Source organism: Serinus canaria, chromosome 6 (assembly GCF_022539315.1).
Source record: "Serinus canaria isolate serCan28SL12 chromosome 6, serCan2020, whole genome shotgun sequence".
Classification (NCBI taxonomy): Eukaryota; Metazoa; Chordata; class Aves; order Passeriformes; family Fringillidae; genus Serinus; species Serinus canaria.
In genome coordinates, this window is record NC_066320.1 from 9135527 (window position 1) to 9156986 (window position 21460).

General features: G+C 40.3%; 1 protein-coding gene across 1 annotated transcript in view; it reads right to left on the reverse strand.

Moving 5' to 3' along the window:
• Positions 1 to 6603: 6603 nt before the first annotated feature.
• The window catches only part of CHAT (choline O-acetyltransferase), a 29869-nt gene continuing 15012 nt past the window's right edge, over positions 6604 to 21460 (reverse strand). The window contains exons 7-14 of the mRNA XM_030241302.2: positions 20830 to 20999; positions 18472 to 18572; positions 18147 to 18275; positions 16771 to 16893; positions 15193 to 15334; positions 11902 to 11964; positions 8783 to 8920; positions 6604 to 6873 (exon numbers count right to left, since the gene is read on the reverse strand). Coding sequence (XP_030097162.1) covers positions 6604 to 6873; positions 8783 to 8920; positions 11902 to 11964; positions 15193 to 15334; positions 16771 to 16893; positions 18147 to 18275; positions 18472 to 18572; positions 20830 to 20999 — 1136 coding nt within the window. The remainder of the gene's footprint in view (positions 6874 to 8782; positions 8921 to 11901; positions 11965 to 15192; positions 15335 to 16770; positions 16894 to 18146; positions 18276 to 18471; positions 18573 to 20829; positions 21000 to 21460) is intronic.

The following is a 21460-nucleotide window of genomic DNA, read 5'->3' on the forward strand; positions in this document are numbered from 1 at the left end:
AACCACCAGGTCTACAGCATTCCAGTTTGTTATCACTTCCAGAATAAGCTGATGTCCATCTGCCTTCAGGCCAGCTGGAAAAGGGCAAAGAAGCTGTGGCCAGGACTGTATTTGCTTGATTCCCAGTGAATTTTGAGTAAATCTAAGTTCTAGCACTTATGAGGATGAGAAAAACCCAGTGGTAATGTAGTTAAGTGCTGTAAAAAACTCTAAAGCCTATCAGCTTTAATCTCTGTCTTCACTATTATTACATTAATGGATCTCCTTTGAATGAAGCCTCCACCCTCTGTCATTTCTAGGTCTAGGGGTAAAAGGCAAGAAATTAATTTTGTACTTGTATTTGCTATTAACTGGCAGAGCAGCTGTAAGAAAAAAAAAGCATTTATTTGTAAGTACCACAGAATAAAACTAAATTCAAAAGAATTCTCCAGTAAGCATTAGGATGGTGTTATGGAACAGCTGGAACATTAAGTGAACAACCTTGATAACCCAATTGTTCATTGACGCATAATTCATCTTTCTGCTACTGAAAGAGTAATTTCTCAGGACATTAAACACTTGAGATTTTTGTGAAGCTGAGAATCAAACCAGAATGGACAAAATAATCTCTTGATCCATGTATTTTTTTAGATGAATTAGGTGCTTTTCAGGTTTATTATGGTACATTGTATAATGTTAAATTAATCAGAACTGGGGAAATAAGAACACAGAAGTGCCAAGTACTTGCCTGGGCACTCCCCAGATTGGAATTTGTTTTAATTCATCACTTTCTATTGAGTTGTTTTAAAAGGCAGAAGCAAATTCCTGTATAGCCAAGTATTCAGGGTTTCACCTTTCCACGTTTCTATCAGCTGTATTAAGGCTGTACTGACACCTCAGTTTTCCTGGCAGGTGGAGGTATTTTCTCTGTCCCACTTCCACTGTAGCTGGATGATTTGCAAGGGTCAGCATTTCTCAAACATTTAACCTAACTGCATCCACCTGTGAGGGGTGTTTGCAGTAGTTTAATTCAGCTTACTGAAAAAGTAGGAGAAGTGGCTGTGGAAAGAGTGCTTCATAAAATAGCATGCTTTCAGCTTCTGCTGCTGTTTTGCCATTTTCATCAGACAGCTCTCGCTGCTTTCTAGGAAGCTTTGATAGTAATCTCAGACAATTAATTCACACTTATAAAATGGGTGAGAGAGATGACATCTCTATACTGTGGGCTCTAAATTAAAAGACCACCTGATTAGTTTTCCCAGGTTAGGGCCATGACAGGTACATTGCAATGATCTGCTAACCCTGGTGAGAAAAATTGGAATGAGTTATTAGTAGCCCACTTATTGCATTGACTCATGCTTTTTGTAAATTTTCAGTGTCAGGCAAATAGGGATTTGTCTGATACTTAGCTTATTCTCTTTTTTTTTTTCCTCTTTTTTTGGTGCTTCTGTGTTATCGAAAGCCTTTAACTTCACAAAACTGCACTTATTTGAATACTTGAGATCACATGCATGCAATTTGATTTGTCTTGAAACTTTAGATGAATTTTGCTATGCAGAAATGGTTATTACAGCTGGAGAGCATTGGAGCAGAGGAAAAGTGTTGCTCATTCCCTCATAAACAGGAAATAGACTACACCAGTCCTTAATGAGATGAATGAGAAAAAGTAGCTACAACCCTTCTCTGTGGGCTCTCCATCACTGCAACTTTAAGTATGGCTAGTGAAGTTCTGCAGCACCTGCAAACTCCGTAAAGCCCCGAGGCACTGCTCTTCTGTCAGAGCTGCCGTGGAGCCATTTCAAGCCCTGCAGCAGTGCCCTGAGCCGCACAGCTGGCTCGGTCCCTCACCTGTGCATGTGGGAGGTCGGAGCAGCTCTGCTCCAAAACGTGGCACCCGAGCCTGGGGGTACCTGCTGCCTGCCTTGTGCTGCTTCCTGGAAATAATAGCTGAGCTGTGAGCAGCGAATGTAACTACTCCCAAGTACTTCACTTTTCAACTACATTTGGGTTTAAATGTTTCCATCATTGGTTTATGTGTTTGTTTCAGTCTGTGTTTTTAATGAGGTTTGTGTAACTGGAAAATATATGCACACTGTAATGCAAACTAATTCTAGCAAACACAAAGGATGGAGGTGTTTGTACTTTCTGAGGCGTGTTTGAGGAACAGCCCTTTCCTCTGCCTCACAAATGGCACAGCTGCTAGAGCCCCCTTCGCAGCCTGCCAGCTTTGGCACACCGAGAGCCTCCGGTACAGTGCAGCCACAGGGAATCTGAGCAGGGACCAGAAGGAACGGCCTGAAGCTGCCTCAGGGGAGGTCGAGACTGGGTATCAGGAAAAGGTTCTTCATCCAGAGGGTGGTTGGGCACTGGAACAGTCTCCCCAGAGCAGTGGTCATAGCAGCAGCCTGACAGAGCTGAAGAAGCATTTGGACAACGCTCTCTGGCACATGCTGGGACGGCTGGGGGTGTCCTGTGCACGGCCAGGAGCCAGAGATCCTTGTGAGTTCTTTCCTTCGTGATCCTGCACGATCGCACGTCAGGAGCCCGCGCCTCCTCCCTGGGCAGGGCCGGGCGGAGTCCGCCGCAGCCCCGCCGGGCGGAACGGGGCCGGGGCGCCGCGGGGAGCCCGGGCAGCCACGGGCGGTGCAGTCCCAGCTCCGGCTCCCTCCCCGCGGGGCTCGCAGGGTGGGACGCGGGGCGACCCCTGAGGCTTCGAGGGGCCGAGGCTGAAGGCATAAAAAGGCAACAAGGACTTTCCTCTGATAGCTTTTATTTGCGGTGCGGAGCTCCGTCCGTGAGCGAAGGAAGAGCTGAATGAGCTTTACCAGCGTACACTTCAGGGCGTACATATCGATATAGACAGATAAATATATTTCAGTAGAGACAAAACATAACAGGAAGAACATGTGCTATAAATACACATTTACATTTGTCATAAATATATACTTTTTTATAAAAATAAAAGTATCACTAAAATATTTCTCTGTCTTCTGCAACTCACGCTGTGCTGTCACAGCTGTGTCCTGCCAAATTACCCGTGGCACAGGGGCGCTGACAGCACTCCTGTCAAAAGAGCGAGGTCGGGCTCTTACACCCTTTAAACACCCCTGTTTTGAAATCGAACGTCTTTTATTTTTGATCACTGTGAACACAGAAGTTCATAAAAAAATTCACTTTTTAATTTCTGCACCCCAGCACTGCGTGTACATTGGTGTACGCCTTTTGAGAGAGCAAAAAAATTACCCTCTGAAAGTTCTCTTGCAGGGGGTTGTGTGCCCCAGGTCCCACCAAGAGGCTCATTAAATCAAAGACACTTGTTACATTAATGTAATTACACCCAGTTTGTCAATCAAAATTTTCTCTCTTTTTATACTGAACAATCTATTCCACAGTATTCTGGTTAGAAACATTTTAAAAGCTTCATGTTTGGTTTCCATAAGTGCATAAAGGTGTGTATTTTTAAACTTCATAAAAGAACTTCATCTGCGTAACACAAATAATTTTAAATAAGAACTTAAGAAAACTCATTTTCTGAAATCCTTGGTAGATACTGCATGGGATCACACCACACAGGTGTAGGGCATTATCTTAACTGAGAAGCAGTACAGTCCCTTGTGAAGCTCCTGCTGTCAGAGAAGTTTGTAGTGCCTGTGAATTTTTATCCATCTGTAATTTAACCAGAACGCTCCAATTTAAACAGACCAGAACTGAGCCTGAAGCTTCCTGCACTATGTCAGGTACCTTGCAGATAGTGCTTTTAGCCCAGGCAGTGGCAAAGGTAGACCATGTACACAAAAGACCTCTCTGCAGGGACTGAGGTCATCAAAGCTGCTCCTTTCAGATATTCAGGCTGAACACTAAAACCAGATCAGTAAGACACAAGTACAGATTGGTTAGCTAAATAAATGGGAAGTATGATCACTGGTCCTCAAGCAAAAATATAGTGTCAGTATTTTCCACCACCAGTAGTTTCCAGAGCTGGAGAATGCAAAACACCTGTTACAGAAGCTGTAGACAACTAAGGGGCTCTTAATGATAAATTGGTATAAAGTATCAGCTGTGGGTGTAGATGCTTCCTGAGTTCTCAATGGCTGTATTGAGCACAGTGTCTGAGCTATTGTTAAGATTCCAGACTAAAAAGTAAAATGAGTAGCAGGTAATATTTGCAAATAACTAACTGTACTTATGTAGCTAGGATTACAAAATAAAAGTATATATTAAATTAGAAGAAAATTAATAAATTATCAAATAACTATTCACAGTATTTTTATACACTTAAAATATTACTACAATTTTAAACATATAATTCTACAAAAAATATGTAGTGCTACATTTATGTTAGAAATGCAGAATGCTTTTGTAGTGAAATGATACAAAGAAAAATTACTGGGAATGTTCTGAAGAAATTTTCATAATTATAGTATAGGAACAATTTAAAGCTTTATTTTGAACCGTGTATTCCTTAAGCAAACCTTTGGTCTCGGCAACAGTTTTTTTGGGTTTTGTTTATGCCTTTTTACATCTTAACTTTTAAATTAGATTAGATGTTAGGAAGAAGCTCTTTACTGTGAGAGCAGTGAGGCACTGGAGCAGGTTGCCCAGAGAAGCTGTGGATGCCCCATCCCAGGAAGTTTTCAAGGCCAGGTTGAAAACTGGCCTTGAAAAGGATGGGGCTTGGAGCAACCTGGTCTAGTGAACCGTGTCCCTGCCCATGGCAGGGAAGTGGGAACAAGATGATCTTTAAGATCCCTTCCAACCTAAACCATTCTATGATAACTTTGGGGAAGTTTTATGCTATAATATTATTTAGGTAATCTAAAACCAGGTTTCATCTTTGATTTGAACCACAGCTCACAGAGTAATAAAATGTACATATTTTTCAGTAAAATATAATAACTTTAAAAAAATTAGCCTAGCTCTTAATATATGCAAATCATCATGGTTGATTTGCTTCAACATATCTACTTCCTCTAATTGATTATCAGGCCCACTGTGTTTTCACATATGGGGTTGGGGATATCCTTTATCCAGCAGACTGCTTAATTGCATGTATGCCCCTCCAAAGAGGCAGTAAAATAATCATGGACATGTAGCTTCTCCTGAATTTGTATCTAGAGTTCTTAAATAGAAACATATCTGCATTTCCAGGCTATTGCAATAAATCCATTCTGCTTTTAGGCTTCAGAGTGCTTAAACATGTGATTGTTTGGTCTACAAAGGAAGAGAGAACATCACTCTTCACAGGCAAGGAAGCAATCCCTGGCCAGGCCTCAGAATGTGTTCCAGATTATGTGGCACAGGATCTGCACTGGAGTTTGGAATTGAGTGTCTTCAGTGAGTGAGTAAGTTGTGTTCTAACAATGATACTGACCACATCTAAGTAAGGCAGCATATTTGACCTCATGAGAAAGTAACTGAAAATATCAGTCCCTGGAAGGATTTATAGGAAATGAAAATGAAAAAAAAAAAAGTTAGAAAAACCTCAGAATAACATTCACATAAAATGGGAGTCATCAGACACTATATATTATCACTTTTCTGGTTGAATTTACTGCATATTGCAGAATATGATACCCTACATCTGATATTTAAAAATATAAGTCCCTCCAAGTGGGATGATGCAAAGCTGATATGAGTACCAGTACTGGTATTTATAACTCTAAGCTGAAGACTTCCTTATATTGCAAGTTTACCTCTTCATTCTAGTTATTGCTCTTTGATTTTGTGTGGTTGCATTCACTCTCCTGCCAGTCACAGTGACTAAATTAATTCCAATGCAAACAGAAAATGTCTTAAGTAGGATTGAATAGTACTTAGGTTTTGTGCTTTGCCACTCTGTCAGGCTGGATTTTGCTCACTGATAGAAATAATTAAGTCAATTCATTAGGGACAAAATTCTCCCAGTTCTCTGTGATGGATCATGTCTCCAATATGCTGCTTTCAGAACAGGACTGTGCTTGAGACCAGTGCAAACCAGAATAAAAGCTAAATTATTTCTGCAGCATTTTTGAATTGGGGGAAACATGCAAACTTGTGTTATGTTCCTAAAATCTGTGGAAATGCACAGGAGCCGCTCTTTAAAAAATAATCAGTTTTTCTTACATAGTAAATAGACTGGTGGTATTAAATACTCTTCATGCAGAAGTTCAGGATATAATGGCATCAGCCTATTATTTACAGTTTTACTCTCAAATTCCCAATAGGGGAAATTTCTTTTTTTCTTTACATGCAAATCTTGTAGTAATAGATGTGAATATTTTAGAACTACTTCCAGGGGATATTAATTAATTGGTGTTCCTTAGCGTTTAATTTATGTCATGTGCATATAACAGACTAAATTTTTTAGGTGATAAAATGGCACAAGTTAATTATGGTTAGAAATGGTAGTACAACACATACTTTTATGACTTCCTCCTTCATTTCAGTCAGTGAGACCAAATCTTTTTGCTGACGTGTAAGCAAGAAATGGCAGATTTAGTACACAGAGTTGTAAATGTTGGTAACAATGAGAAACAAATGACACTTTGGTTCTACACTATTATATTACCAGTAATATCTTGCCTTTGAACAGCTACATTGTGTTTCTTCCTAGAGTGAATCCAGGAGAATAATTCCCACAGCCTCTTAGCGCTGGTGGTCACTCTGCAGCTGGGTGGCTGCATCTTGTTTAGCAGGTGGCTTTGCTGTAGTAGAACTGCATTTGTTGCACAGATCTCTCATTTCTAGGAGACTTTCTTCCACAGCTTTTGCAAACATGCCTGAGGAGGTTTCCTTACATTCCTTAAAGCTTGAGATGCAGAATAATAAATGCTCTGGCTGAGGGTTATAACATGCCCCATATCCATTGGGTACCACAGGCCCATAGCAGCAGAACATTTCCATAGTAGTAGGAACCTGGTTGCAGGGAGAAGGAAAAGAGTGATCTATGATAAAGCAGGGCACCTAAAATTGCTTAGGAATAAGAGAAAAAGAGAAAAAAAGAGAAAAAGAGAAAAAAATGCTACAAATGCTGGTAATGTGGTGAATCCAGCCTTAGAGAGGATCACCGTCTTCAGAAGTCCAGAGCTGGAGATGATTTACCTTGGAAAGCAAAAGCTGATCTCAGTATAGAATCTCATTGCTCTGTTTGTTTGCTATGGTTTAAAAACTAGTGTAATTTGAGGTGGCTATAATGCCTTTCTTTGCTCAATTTAAATAAATATTTGAAAGCTAGAAGATTTTTTATTGATAGGAATTTTATGTAATCCTTGCACACAAAATGAATATGTAAAACTTCTTTGTTGTCTTAAATAGCAAAGGTTCTATCATCATCATAGTACGAGGATTTCATATTATCAGAGCTTCACACCATCTTGATACAGGCAGCTCCTCTACACACTGACTTCTCCAGGTCCTCACAGTAATCTGACTCTCCTCACTCCTCTTTCCTTACTCTTATATAGCACTAGTTGTTATTGATTGCAGGTGTGGCCTGTTAAGATCAGGCCCACCTCCAATCTTCAGCAACTGAAACAGCTGCAACTCATTGGGCTTGCAAGATCACCCTCTACACTTCTTTAAGGTTTTTAATTACTTAAGCTTTTGTTAAATTTGTAATGCTAAGACTGCATTAAAATAAAGAAATTAGCATTGTCCATTTCTAATAATTGTTTATAATTTTGACGCTTATAAAAATACTTTAATGCAACTAGGCATTCTACTTCACCCCAATTTAACCATGGCATAATATGGCAGTGAAACACTTTGTTCTGCAGAAAATAAAAGGTGTTGGAAATCTATATGTTTCAGACTTTGTGTTCATGGGCCTTCTCAAGCAACATTTGCCTTTTTAATGGTGTAGAACAGGCCATTAGTCCTGCTAATAGAGCCATAGAATTGTCAGATGAATTTGCTGTGCAACAGCCGAAGGCCATAAAGCCATTCAGAAGCACTCTTTGCTCATGGATAGTTTCTTGGAGAATTTATGTAGTAGCATGTTGGTTACATTCACTCATGTCTGAAAGCCTACAAACATTATGACAAGATCAAATTACTTATTAAGGTTTTATGCTGTAGTATGATATTGTAAGTCTCTTTTGTTTCATAGTCCCAATCAGTTGCAGTTGGGTTAGTGTTTCAGTTAATGAATTCCTATAGAGATTTCTTTTTTCATTAGGACTGCTACCACATGCAATGAAACATTTAATTTTTAGCCTGTATGACATAAAGATGCTTCCTTGTTCAGAACATTAAATGTAGGAAGTATTGACTCTTACAGTACCTTTGTATGTGCAAATAACTGAAAATCTGTAAATGTAAGTGTTTGGTTGCATGTCTGCGTGGGTTGCTGTCCTACAGCAAACAGCAGAAGGCTCTCAAAGATCTTAAACATAGCAACTTTTAAGAGTAAAATTGTGGCTCTTGACTTTCTGTTTCTCAAAGTGGCAGCCTTTCTGGCTTGGTCACTGGAGTAAAGACTGCTCACTAGAGCTGTCATCTCAGGGCAAGGAGGAAAAGAAGGGGAATGGGAGTATATGCAGTTTGGAAACTGAGCCCTCATTTTACTAGTTTGTTTGAGTGCATTTCCAAAATATCTGCAAAGGACTTTGGAATGTTGCCTTTGAAGTGATAACTGCAGTCAGTATTTACTGTGCTGATGAATGAAAACAGGATTGAAAATGTGGAGCAATTTGCAGACTTCTTGATGATACTGCTTTTGTTTGTTTGCCTTTTTTACATTGTTTTCATTGTGAGCAACAAGGTCTGGCAGAACACAAATGAACTATGCTTTGCTTGGCAAGACCGGTGAACAGGAGACACTCACCTGGCTGGTTGAGAGGATGAACCGATTGCTTGTCAGATAAGTCTCATCTGTAAATATCTCTGGCAGCTCCTTGAAGTGTTCCCGTGCCACCTCTCTGAGCCCTAGCAGGTGATTGTCTATTGCCATTCCAGTAACAGCCTGTGATAAGACAACAGCGTTTAACTGAGTTTGGAGGCATTTGGACTATTACTGCCTAGTGCTCTGGTCAGAGCTGATGAACTTGGTTTGAGTGATGTAAAACCTGTAATGTTCAGATATTACTCTGAGTGTGTACTTTGCTGAAGATCAGTAACTAGAAATTCATATGGTGCTCTGAAGATTTACACATCAGGAAGGAGACAGTTTTGATGTGTATTATGTGCTGTTGTTATCTGTGTGCTCATTGTCTCTCAGAGCTGAATATCATGGGCTGAGCTTCTAAAGATGCTGAAGGGAGCATATGGGACAGCAGAAATTTCTAAGCATGCTTTGGAATTTTCTGTGCATCATTTGGATTGTTTCAAGGTGAAGGGCTCCAAAACACCTCCAAATTGGAACAAGTCTTCTATCACTTTAATGGAATGCATCTCCCTCTGGCAGTTAAAGCATATGTCATTCCATAGAATATAGATCCAAGGATCTGGTAGGTGTCTGCAACAGGCTGAAAATAATAACAGATAGATTTGCCAGTAACCTATCATGGATCTATGAGCAAACCCCACTGCTTGGGAAAACTGGAGTTAGGGACTGTTAGAAGCAGTGGTGGCAGCTCACAGGAGCTGCTGCTGAGCCTGCAGTGGAGTCCCTGCCATCAGCTGCCTATGCAGGTCTCTGCTCTGTCCGGCTACTAAATGCTCTAGACTTAAGGCATTTATTAGCTTTAAGAGCTTTGCCCTACAATAAATGTTTGAAGATTGAAGATGGCTAATGGGATAAAAATTCAGCACTGGGGGCTTGGCAGACAGGATAGTTACAGAGCTCTGTTTCTTTGGGAAACCAACCCAAAATTTGGTCCAACCAGGCAGGAATTGCCTCAGATAAATAAGTGTGTTCAAAATCCTTCAGTCCAGGTTTGTTCTTCCTGGTGAAAGCACTGATTTTGTGGACTGAGCTGTAGCTCTGCTGTGGCCCAGGCTGAAGTCACGTAGGAAGGGAATGCTGAACTAGGGACATCGTACTTCCCTGAGAGCAGAGCTGACATCCCTGTGGCATAAGACCCTTCTAACAAGGGGAACAAACAGCCTGAGAGAAGGCAGGATTTAAAAAAGAGCATGAGCTTGGTTTTCCTCTTAAGGATTAAAAAAACTAAAAGAGCAAGTTTATTCTTCTCTTATGAGAAGAATAATTTTAACCTCTGCTAAGTGCCTGAAACAGGGGGTTGGGAGTGCATAGCCTGGTTTAGCTTATTAAGATCTAAGCACCCATTGGTAAAGGAGCTATTTGTTCATCAGCCCAGACAGAGGAAGGATGCTTGCAAAAAGGTAGCATACATCAGTGCTGTGCTTGTGTTCTTTTTCCCATACAGGGAAACTGACTTGATAATCAGAGGAAATATTTTGCTATCACACAAGATTTATAAGGCTGTTAGCAATGACATTTTTGCAACATAGATCAATGTCATGTCTGAAGAGAGGCTGAGACAGGCTAACAAAATAAACTGTGAGTCAACGCATAGGAAAAAACTGGGCTAAATTGAATTTTAGAGCTCCACTTTTAAGATAGCAATGCTACTAGTAAGCCTTAACAAGGGGAAATAAAATCATTAAATTGCTTTTTGTTTTATTAAGTAGATTTTTTTTGTTGTTGTTTTCTTAGGTGCTATTACATTTCAGTCTGTTATGCACAATTTAGTCAGACCATCTAAGTCTTACTCAGAGTTTAAAGCCCCAAAGATTACATTCTGCTATTCTGAGAAAGGAGGGGGACCTTGCTAAGTAGAAATACCTGGAGAGCTTTTTAAATGTAAAGATAAATTATTTTTCCAATGGAAGTTTTAATATTTTCCCATAAGCTACACTGGAGGCTGAATTTTATAACAGTTTCTGGCTTTGAAATAATTTGGAGGGGAGAATTAATGTGTGTTTTTCTTTTTTTCCTCTCTTTTTTGTTTTTGGGGTATTTTTTGGTTTTGGTTTTTTCTTTTTTTTTTTGAGAACGGTTGCACAAAAATTCCATTGGTTGTGACCCAGTAGACCTTTAGTGTATTGTGCTCATTATGAGGTTACCCTCAGATGGTTCAGGAGAGGCAGCTGCTCTGAAGTAAGACTTGGCTTCGCTTTACAGAACATGAGAAGTCTCAGCTTCTAAGATGTGGGTTCTCAGCACAAGGCTTGAGACACAGAACTGTTTTTCTTCCCTGTTTCTTTTGTTTCACTGTCCTGTCTGAAAACAATACTTTGCTGCTTCAGTGCTCAGAATATCCCTTTAAAACCACCTCTGAAGGTGAATGATTTATTGAATATTATGAATATTCAAAGAGTAATCAAAAATATGGGTTTATACGCAATGGTCTGAGTCAAAACCATAGGCAGCAAATTCACTTATCATAGCTGGTTATTAATATTTATTAATATCGTTAGTGGTATGACTAAGTTGTTTATAGAATAAGTCTGTGCTTTGTCTTTGCACAGTGGGACATAAAGCATTACCCAGATTGAACTGTCTCATTTTTAATCAACAGAAAATGAGTTGTATTTGGTATTAAACTGATTTCTTCACTGGAGGGCATCTCTCCCTTTTATTAGACACTGCATTCAGGCCTTTAAAAGGAAACTTACTATAATCACTCCCTCATTGTTAACGATCTTTATTAGAAATGGCAGTTTGGAATACAAGAATACATGTTCCAGAATACCAGTCCATCTGAGGATCAGGTTCCAGATAGGGACCTCTATCATCTAGTGAAGAGAAATATAAGAAAATGCATAGATAGTTAGTATTAGGCTTAGGGTTTTTTAAGTTGAGGTTAGTTGAATATGGCTATTTGGGCCATTAGAAATGTTCTTATGTGTGACATAGCAGATGCTTTCCTGCTTGGAGATGCCTGAATTTTTCTAGTATTTAAATAGCTAATGACTGTCTTCATACTTTTCTTGAAAAAGCTGACTAGTTCTTATTTAGACAGGCAGTGTTTTACTCACCAGAGCAGAGTAATTAGTCTGAGCTGCAATTGCATCCTTAAATTTCTGCATCTTCTCAGAATCCTGTTGGGGTAATCAGAATATATGTATTATTGAATCAATTCTCAAAGAAATAGCATCTTCCATCAACTAATCAAGAGCCAAATAGCAAGCACCCCAAATGTCCTTTGCTCTTGGCTCAGGTGTAAGTACGCTGATAAATGAAAAGCCACTGAGATCAGTGTCCTGATCAGCACCAGCACCTGACTGTGCAAGGGGAGAACTGGTTTTATGGTGGTGGGTTGTTTGAAGTCAATAAAAGGTTTGCAGTTCCTTTTGTGTACTCCTTCCATGGATTTTGGTGGTGTAGATTATTACCAATAGAATCACTATGTTTGAAGTAGGGAAAATAATTCCCTAGTGTAATTCAGTATTTTCAAAACACACAGGCAGTATACCTTCTCCAGAATGGTTTATCTAGACATTGACAGTGATATTAATGAAAGCTATTACTGATATTTTACTAGCCAGTCAAAAATTACTCCCATGTGTGAAAGGGCATCTAGAACTTTCCAAGGCTGCATCTGCAGATGCCTCACATTTCAAGCTAGTAAATTTGAAGTCCTGTCAAATGGCAGCCTTTTATATTAAGGGAATGATCTAAAGAAGTGTTACCTTGCTGTACATCAAGTTCAACACTGCAACTTTTGGAGACCCTGAAACAGCCAGAAATGAGTGGGTCTCCAGATAAACAGGGGACCTTCAGCTCTTATGGACGATGAATGGTCTTTTGAACAAAGAATTCATTTTTGTAGCAAGTCAAGGTCACCATCAGGGACCTTCAAAATACAAAGTCTGATATTTTTTTTACAAGGCTAGAGCTAGGCCTTAGTTCCCTTGTACAGATTAAATTACCAAATGCAGTCTTTAAATCTGATTAATTTACAGCTATTCAAGCAATCCCTAGTGTCAGTAGCTGCTGCTTTTACAGCAAGTGTCAAATACATGAAATATTTCTCCTGCTGAAGAATCAATCTGACTCAATCAATCTTTGGTGACAGTTCAAGCTAGCATTTGAGGATAATTTTTGTTTGTATCAGAAGAAAAATGTTTTTTAATTGGATTTGAATTAATAGCTATTAACAAACAATATTTTGGGAAGTTCAAGGCTACTTACACCAGGTTGTACATCTCTTTGTCCAGAAAAAAGAAGTAACCCCTCACATTCAGAGCAGTGTGTAGGTCTAAAGAAATCTCCTTGGAATAGGGTTGTATTAAATTAATTTTCTAATATTTCTGTGATACTAATATAGGTAGTTTTGCATGGAAAGATGAAGATGCTCCCATCAAAACAAAGATTTATTAATGTCTGTTAGAAAGAACAATCCCAGACCAGTATAAGTGTGCTTTATATCTCTCGGTGGAGAAGAGACCAGGAAAACTATGACTGGCTTGGTTTGCATTATGATTACAGGTTTTCAAGAGGAAATGAAACCATTATTCCCCCTATTCTGTATGGCCTAGGCATGCAGTAGAAAGATATGGGGGTTGAGACTGAGCTTCATCTAGACACACATGCCATTCTTCAGCTTGCTTGTGTAAAACAGGACAGTTTAGGGGAGCATGATCTCAGATTTGGGTGGGGAAAAAGGTGAAAAATGCTGAAGCTCTAGGAAAGTGGCAGGAGTCAGTAAGTGTTGGAAGAAGGCAGGAAAGAAGAGATAGTCCCAAGGAGCTAGAAAGATCTATTGAAATAACATGGTAGGAGCATGCTGGCTCCTGCCAGGAGCACAGTCAGTGTGCACAGCATGGGCTGGGACTATGCTGAGTGCCCAGGTGGGGAGAGGAATGTGCACAGAAAACAGGAACTTCTGATGAAATGTGATTGAGAACCATTTTGTCAGACAGGACGCTGATAGCAAATAGAAACAGCCTCTTCTTGCCTGCTGTATAGCGCAATGTTAGTACATAGATGTTTGAGTGGAGAGAGGAAGGTTAGGGGGAGGAGTGTTGCAGTTGGGGTAATAGTTTTTAGCATTGTAGGAGGTTAAAGTTGTGTAGGTGGTCAGAGCCGTGGGCTCAGGTAGAGGCTATAATGCAATAGTATGGCCATAGTCTGCAGTGAATTACCCAACCAAGAGAGGGAGTTACTTCAGGTTTTTTGAGTTATTTTACCATGGGACTTACTTGAGCTTTGTCCATCAGGATCTAAGTTCTGGGCATAATAACCTTAAGGAAATTGAAGAAGCCGTGGATGAAGAGAGGATTTTTCTGGGCAAATTTTGATAATCCTCTGGGACATTAGATCCTGCTTTATAATTTTTCATTAATTTACACCTAATCTATAGCCCAGCAATGCTTCTAGCAATGTTATGCTAAATTCTAAAGAACAGGCATGTGGGCTGTTGCCACTGGAATGGGCTTACTGTGAAAAATAAACTGTATTGAGGCAGCATTTTGCATCTAAACAGCCACCTGGAAATTCCCTGTACAGCAGCACAGTGCAGTGGGTGGAAGTGGCGCAGAGACATTGAGGGAGGCTCTCCAGGGATGGTGGGCAGGACAGTACACAGGGCTGTTTGTGCAACTCAACTCCCAGCTGCACCTCTTAGCATCCCCATCTACTCTGTACAGTGCTCATGCTTCTGGCAAACAGATGGTGGTGGCTCAAAGAAAGGCAATTTAAATTTTTCTTTTTGCAGTATGATATCAGGACAGTTTGGAGAGTTGTTTGATTAGTTTGATAAAGCTTTTCATCATTAAGGTTCAGCTCTCTTAAGCATCTCATAAGACTTAGTCTATTTGTAAGAAACGTCCCTTTAAAACAAAATGATCATCCAGAACATATCCACTTATCCAGAAATGAAAGCATGGGAATTACATCACATATTGCAGGCTGCAGCAGAGCTAACCACTGCAGGAGACCTGCCAGGCAATTCCCCTGGTGTGGCAGTTTAATGATCCTGAACTTTGCATGTTCAGCCTAGATCTCTCCAGGGAACTGAATTTGGATCTTTTGATAGGACGTTCATAAGACAGTACTAAGTCTAAAATCAGATATTATGTTTCTTATAATGTCATATTTAGGTACCTCTGAATCTTTTGGATGCTTAAATAAAAAAAAAAAAAGGGAATATTTATATTTAGCTTAATGGGTTGTTCTGTACAAAAAGCAAAATCCTGTAATGCTTGCTACCCTGCCCTATGCCTTTATGTTCTCAGTTAAGGGTTAAAAAGTGAGAGATTGGGGACCATGAATGCATCAATTCCTTAGTGTTTTGGCAGAGGACAGAGGGAGGCAGCCCAACTTACCGACACAGCTGCCTTGTCACCTGCCATTGCTTTGACAAAAGCAAATGCTTCGGAGGTAGCGGACCTGATATTCTCAACCCGGCCCTCGTCAAAGCGGCGCAGGGAAGCGCTTTCATAGGTTGGGACAAGCCTCTTGTGGCACCTGAGAGTGAAGGAGGAAAAACAGAGAATGATTATTTTCAGAGTCATAAAGACTAGGAGAAGTATAGGCTTGGTACATTTTATTGTTACAGCCACACTTTTATTTCTTGCACAGTATTCATCTTAATGTTGATAGAATTCTGTAAGAAACTTTAAAAAGATGGATGCTCACTCATGTCTAATATGAAGAGCTGCATGCAGCTGTATATGTTTTAGTTATGCATTGCCAGTAAAAAATGACTTGTTGTGTAAAAACAAGGCTAGTAAACCAAAAATTTACTGAGAGATCTCAAGGAATGTTTTATTTGTACTGCATCATAAAATAATTGTGTAATTAATCATTTACTTATGGGCTTGAAATATGTTTTATTTAAAACAAGAGAAAATGCACCAAGTGTGTGAATGAAAAGAAGAAAACCAAAAGGGGAATAGCATGTTTTTTGTGAGCTGGAATGAAAACCCTCAGAGCAATTAGAACAGATTATGAAGATTGTTACTTAATTTGGGTCCAGCACTACTCCTTGCTTCAGGAGACAGACTGTGCCTTTCAGTTGAAGAAGGTGGTCTCAGAACACAACTGTTCCTAAGGTTTTTTATGGTAAATGTGGGATTAATATCATGGCTGGGATCCAGATGAAAATCTTGGGCTAGGTCCTTGTTGAAGTTTTAATTATAGAATATGCAAAATGGATGTTCAACAGATGTTAAAGGAGTACATGAAATGTGTTAAGCATTTCTGGTCTTGACCAGGTAAAAACCACTCTGGAATTTAATCTGACATGATAAAGGATTATTTGTGTAATAGGCTGTTCTGCAGGAGACCATGCAACCTGTCTCTACCTTGGAGTTCTGGCAATGTAGAAAGGAGCTTTTAACTTTGGTAAGACCATGGAAATTAGGAGATCTTATCAAATCTTGGGCTGCTCGTGAAGAAGGGAACAGCAGTAGTTACTGTTCTGTGTAGGAACTCCAGTGTGATGTGCTGTGTTGCAGTGGATGCTTTACAGCCTGTGCCAGAGATGCATGTCTGGTTACTGCCATGGTTCCTCCCAAGCTACCCACGAGGTAATGCAGTGGTGTTTCTGCCCTAGGGACCTGGGCTCCCCAGCTGCTGCTGCTCCAGACATCCCTGCCATATTCCCTCACCTTCTCAGTGCCAAGCACAGGGATAGCTGTGGGGAGGGTACTGGCTGGGAATGGCATGTGTGGGACACAGGGATGGGAAGGCAGACCAGGAAGAGGGAAAGGGAATGAAGAAAAGGAGTACTCTCCCAGAGCCAGGTATCAGTTTCTATCTTGTCTGCCCTACAGTCATTAGGAAAGATCACTCATTTTCATGCATGAGGCATTTGTTTGAATGCTGAGGAGAAAATGGACCCTCTATATAAAACCCCACCACCTTGTGTATCTTGATCCTATGAATTAAACTAACCTTACCTGTAGAATGCCAGCTGAAGTGCTACTTGAATGTAGGCATCTGGGCTAATCTTCTGTTTCTTAATGAATTCCTTTCCATAGTGCTCAAACTTGTAGGCTATAAAATCCAGATTTTCCACTACCCTGGAAAACAAGCAAAAGGCAGTTACTGCTGGGGTGGATGTAAAAATCTCATAGAATTGTTAAAGTTGGAAAAGAACTCTTAGATCATCAAGTCCAACCATTAACCTACTCTACCTTGCTCACCTTTAAACCATATTCTGTCTTATTTCTGTTAGCAAATAAAACCCAGAGATCTTTTCCTGCCAGTACCCTCTTAGAAGTGAGTGGTCTCCTGCTCTGCAGACCATCCCGGCCTTTGGTAACCTGCTCCTAGCAAGTAACTTTTATTCATATAGGTTTTACACCAGACTTGTTATCTGTAGCCATAACTGTGGCACTCAAGTCTGTTCATTTCAGTAGGACATCTTTTTAAAAACAAGCAAACAAAAAAACCCCAAACAAACAAAGTCCCCAAAATCCAGCAACCTTAGTGTTTCCATCCCTGAAGCCTAAGCAAGGATCTCCTTTGTTCTTCACAAATTTCTGACAGATTTACTGGTGTGAGAATTGGGTGCATTTAGGACCTGATGAAGGCCCTAAGCCCCATGCAAGATTCAATTTAGAGAACCTCTACTGTTATTTAAAACACAAAGGAGTTATTCTGCATTCTGAATGTTCTCACTCATATGTATCTTTATAGCCACTTTGAGGTCTTATCTAATGCAACCACACTGGACATGCTTACAGCTGATCATGCAGACAGTGTGTTAATTCTCTACAAAGAGATCACAGGCCTGAATGTTGAGAAAAAATCCTCATTGCTGCCCCCACCCCCAAAGATCATGCAAATCTTTGACAGCCTGGAAACGGAGTCAGAAAAACTAGACTTTGTAGAAGCAATATGAATGTAAACAAATTATGATCCTAAATTCAAATTGTTTATTCAAACCAGTTGTATTCTACTGTCCTCTATATGTACCCCTATTGCCTTGGCTTCAGATTGAGTCAGCTCAAACCCATAAGACACAAAAACAGAGGACCAGGACCTGCATTGTTTGCATCCTGTGCAAATATGGGCAAGCTGTTTTTCCTCTGGTTTTTAGAGTTCCTAATATTTACATGGAAGGAAAACAATGGTAATGCAATTCCTGAATACAGACAAGTAGCTTCAGCCCATAAAGGTCCTATCCTGCCCAGAGATGCTAGGTATGTGCAGTTTGGTAAGAAGAGGAGGAGCAGAAAGGCAGGACACCGCCAAGGAGGGAGCCCATGCAATGTGCTGTGTAGTTCCCAGCTTGCAGTTGTGGCTGAGAAAGATGAGGCATCTGTTCTACCTTTGGAGTTTTTCTGCTGCTGATGCCAAATGTGTCTGAATATCAGGGGAACACTTCCATCTTAGTCTCCGTGGAGCAGGAAGTTCACTCACTGAATCAGCTCGGACTAATTTCTTGGAACTTTCTTTCCTGTTGGCATGTGAGACAGAAGTCATTAAAGTCATAGGAATAATCCATTTATTAAACACTGCTCTTTTAGCAGGTGAATTACTGCTTTTCAACTGTTTTATGTGTCTTCGTGCCCCTGTGCACCAGGGGAAGTTTGCCACTGGCAGAGGCTTCCCAGGGGTTGGAATGGGTGTAAAATGTAGAGAAGGGAACTCACATGTGCCTGAGCAGGTATTCAGCGCACTGCACCATGACGATGCCATCAAAAGGGGAATGTTCACACACGGTCCCGCAGAGTCCATCTCTTCCTACCACAAACTAAACAAGGAGAGGAATAGGTGCAACATATACAGGGAATAGATTGTGTTCTGGGTAAGTTATCCATGATGGAAACCTGACAAAGGTGTTATTGTTCCCCTGTGGTTTTCTTATTGCTCATATCAGGAGCTTCCTCGCCCTACAGATCAGTGGGTGACTTAGATTTGCTGCAGGAGACTTGCTTGTCCTGTGAAAGGTGTTGCACTGAATTCCTTTCATGCTGCTGTTTGGGACTGAATCCTGTGAGAATGTAAATGCTAGCAATTCCCAATGGAATCTGAAACTTTGATTTAGCACCTGCTTTATGGTACACAAAACCCATCAATGCAAAGACAGGCCAGGGTTCTCCTTCTGCTTTTGAGGACAATAAAACATCTGTATCTGGGAAATCCTTAGGATCCCATTTTATTACAAAGTTCATTCTTATTTGATAGCTTTCTCATAGCTTATTTTGAATATTTTATTTTTAGATACTTTATTAATTTCATTTCCCTCTTATTTATCTTAATTCTTAATTTCATTGTGTACACATGGCACTGCTGGTCACAACCTGCTGCACTCCAGTTCTGTGATACGCTCATGCAATTTGTAACTTCTGCATCTCATACAAAAGCAGATGTCTAGGCCAATACTGCAGCTTTCCTGTTCTTTTCCTGGGCTTTCCCCCACACTTGTTTTGAAGTGCATTTGGCTGGACTTGCCTCACTTAGCTCTCTCTTGCACATTTGACTCACATCCTGCCTCCCTGCTTTCCATGAGGTTTTCAGAGAGTGGGCATGATGCAAAAAGCTCACCTGGACATTTTCTGAACCCTTACTGCAGAGGTGAGGAAGAATATAGAGAGAATGGCTTCCTACATGATCTGTGTTTGCATAAAAAGAAATAGGATCTTATTTCCCTAAGAATTTCTCTTCACCTTGGAACTACTTTGGCTTGAATACATCTGGACAGATTAAACCCTCTCACACTCTACACAATTTTATTTGCTTTCTGCTGCCTTATGATAGTAGACAAAAAGAAAATGTTGTTTATTCTCATCTGCTTGAAGTATATCAACACTTGACCCTGCAAATAACAGGGTTCTATCTTTTCTAAAGGCAAGTGGTTTGTTCTTCAAAAGAGTCTGCTAATAATGTCATTTGCAGTGACAATAATCAGGAATGATTATTGAAATGTGTTTGCTCTTGGGTAAGTTGGTGCAAGTGGGAGAACAGATGGGAGAACAGAGAGCACAGCTGAGCTTATGGATCGAGATATTCTGGCCTTGGTCAGGTACAGATTGTGGGATAAGCAACCATAGATATGAAAAGAACTGGAGAAGTACAGCATATACAGCTATGAAGTTCTCTGAAACTATGTGGTTTTGTAAGGCTGCCAAGTAACACATACAGGCTGATTGTGTAACTAAGGGGAAATTCTTGCTTAAAGATGTAACTTCTTGGGGCCGCAAAAATGTATAAACTGATCCATGATAACAATAAAGCACCTTTGACTTCTTTCTGCCTTGACTTCTCACATCCCTCCTTCAAAGTCCCATCTCTCAGTTGTGGCAATTATTTTAGGGGTTTCTCTTTTCATGTTGCTGTTCTTAGATATGGCAAGAGCAAAAAGCATTATGCAAGCAATGTATCAGTCAGGGTTTTTTCAATTTTTCATAAGGTGTCAACATGGTTGACAGTTGGAGATTAATACATCACTTCACTCTGGGTCTATTGCAAAGTGTGGAAATAACAGTGCAATGCTTTAAAATATGATGATCAAAATCTGATGGGGAAAAATGCTGGAGAAGTCAATACTTAAGAAAGTCTCAACAAGGATGCCATTCAATGAGTAAACAGTCTGTTAAGTGCGGATTTAAACACATGCCAAATTATAAGCAGTAGCATTTCTAGGATTTCAGGAAAATGCGTAAGAAGGGGAAACAAAGAAAAATATTGTGCTTTTTTTGTCATTCTGGGATACTAGGCCAGCATTTTCATTCCATTTGACTCAGAGTAGAAAAATGCATTGTCTTTTTATATCCAATGTCTACCTACTCATACATCTGAGTATCTGTGTTATCTCAAGAGCAAAGGGCAGCTTTGGAAAAGGTGGAAGTGTTCCTGCTTCCCCTGCTTTGCAGGGGACAGCCTTGTTCACACCAAACTTGCCCCGGCAGATGCTGGCATGACATTCCCCTCTTTCTCCCACCTGACTCTCAGTGGTCCCCACCATCAGGCAATGTACAAATACTGTCCCAGTGCTGTAAGGTTTTTACCTGCATAGGTTTGTCATACCAACGATTGGCCCCGTTTTTATGGTAGCCCCCTCCGTGCAGCATCTGAAATGCCATGTTTGTGTTGTTGAGTTCCACCCCACTGGGGCTGTCCAGGCACACCAGGCATATGCACCGTTCAATCATGTCTAGAGAGTCGCGGTTGGTGGAGTCTGGGGATAGAAGAGTGAAATGTTCACATCCTCTTACCTCTGAGTACAACACTGTCTGGGGAACGCTCTGCCTTGGAGAGAACTGGGGATCTGACCCTGACTCTGCAATGAGCTGATGTCTGCAGACCTTCTCTCAGCAGCAGATCATCTCAGTGTGAGGGAACATTATACCAAGGCATTAATTCCTGTGTTAACTTTTGTAACTCTGTGTATCTCTCACATGATTCAATAATAACCACTTTCTTTTTCTGCCTTTCATTTCCTTGAAGTAATTATATTACAAAATAGATCTATTTTACTCTTAAAGCCAGCATTGCTTACTTATTTTATAAATAACAGTTACAGAGGACAGGTGGAAAATAGAAAATTTCAGAGCTCATGCTATTGCTGCAATATTCTGCTCTGGAACAGCAGAGCTTAGAGTGTTTTTGTGTTGTTCTCCATGAAAACCCTTTTCAGAA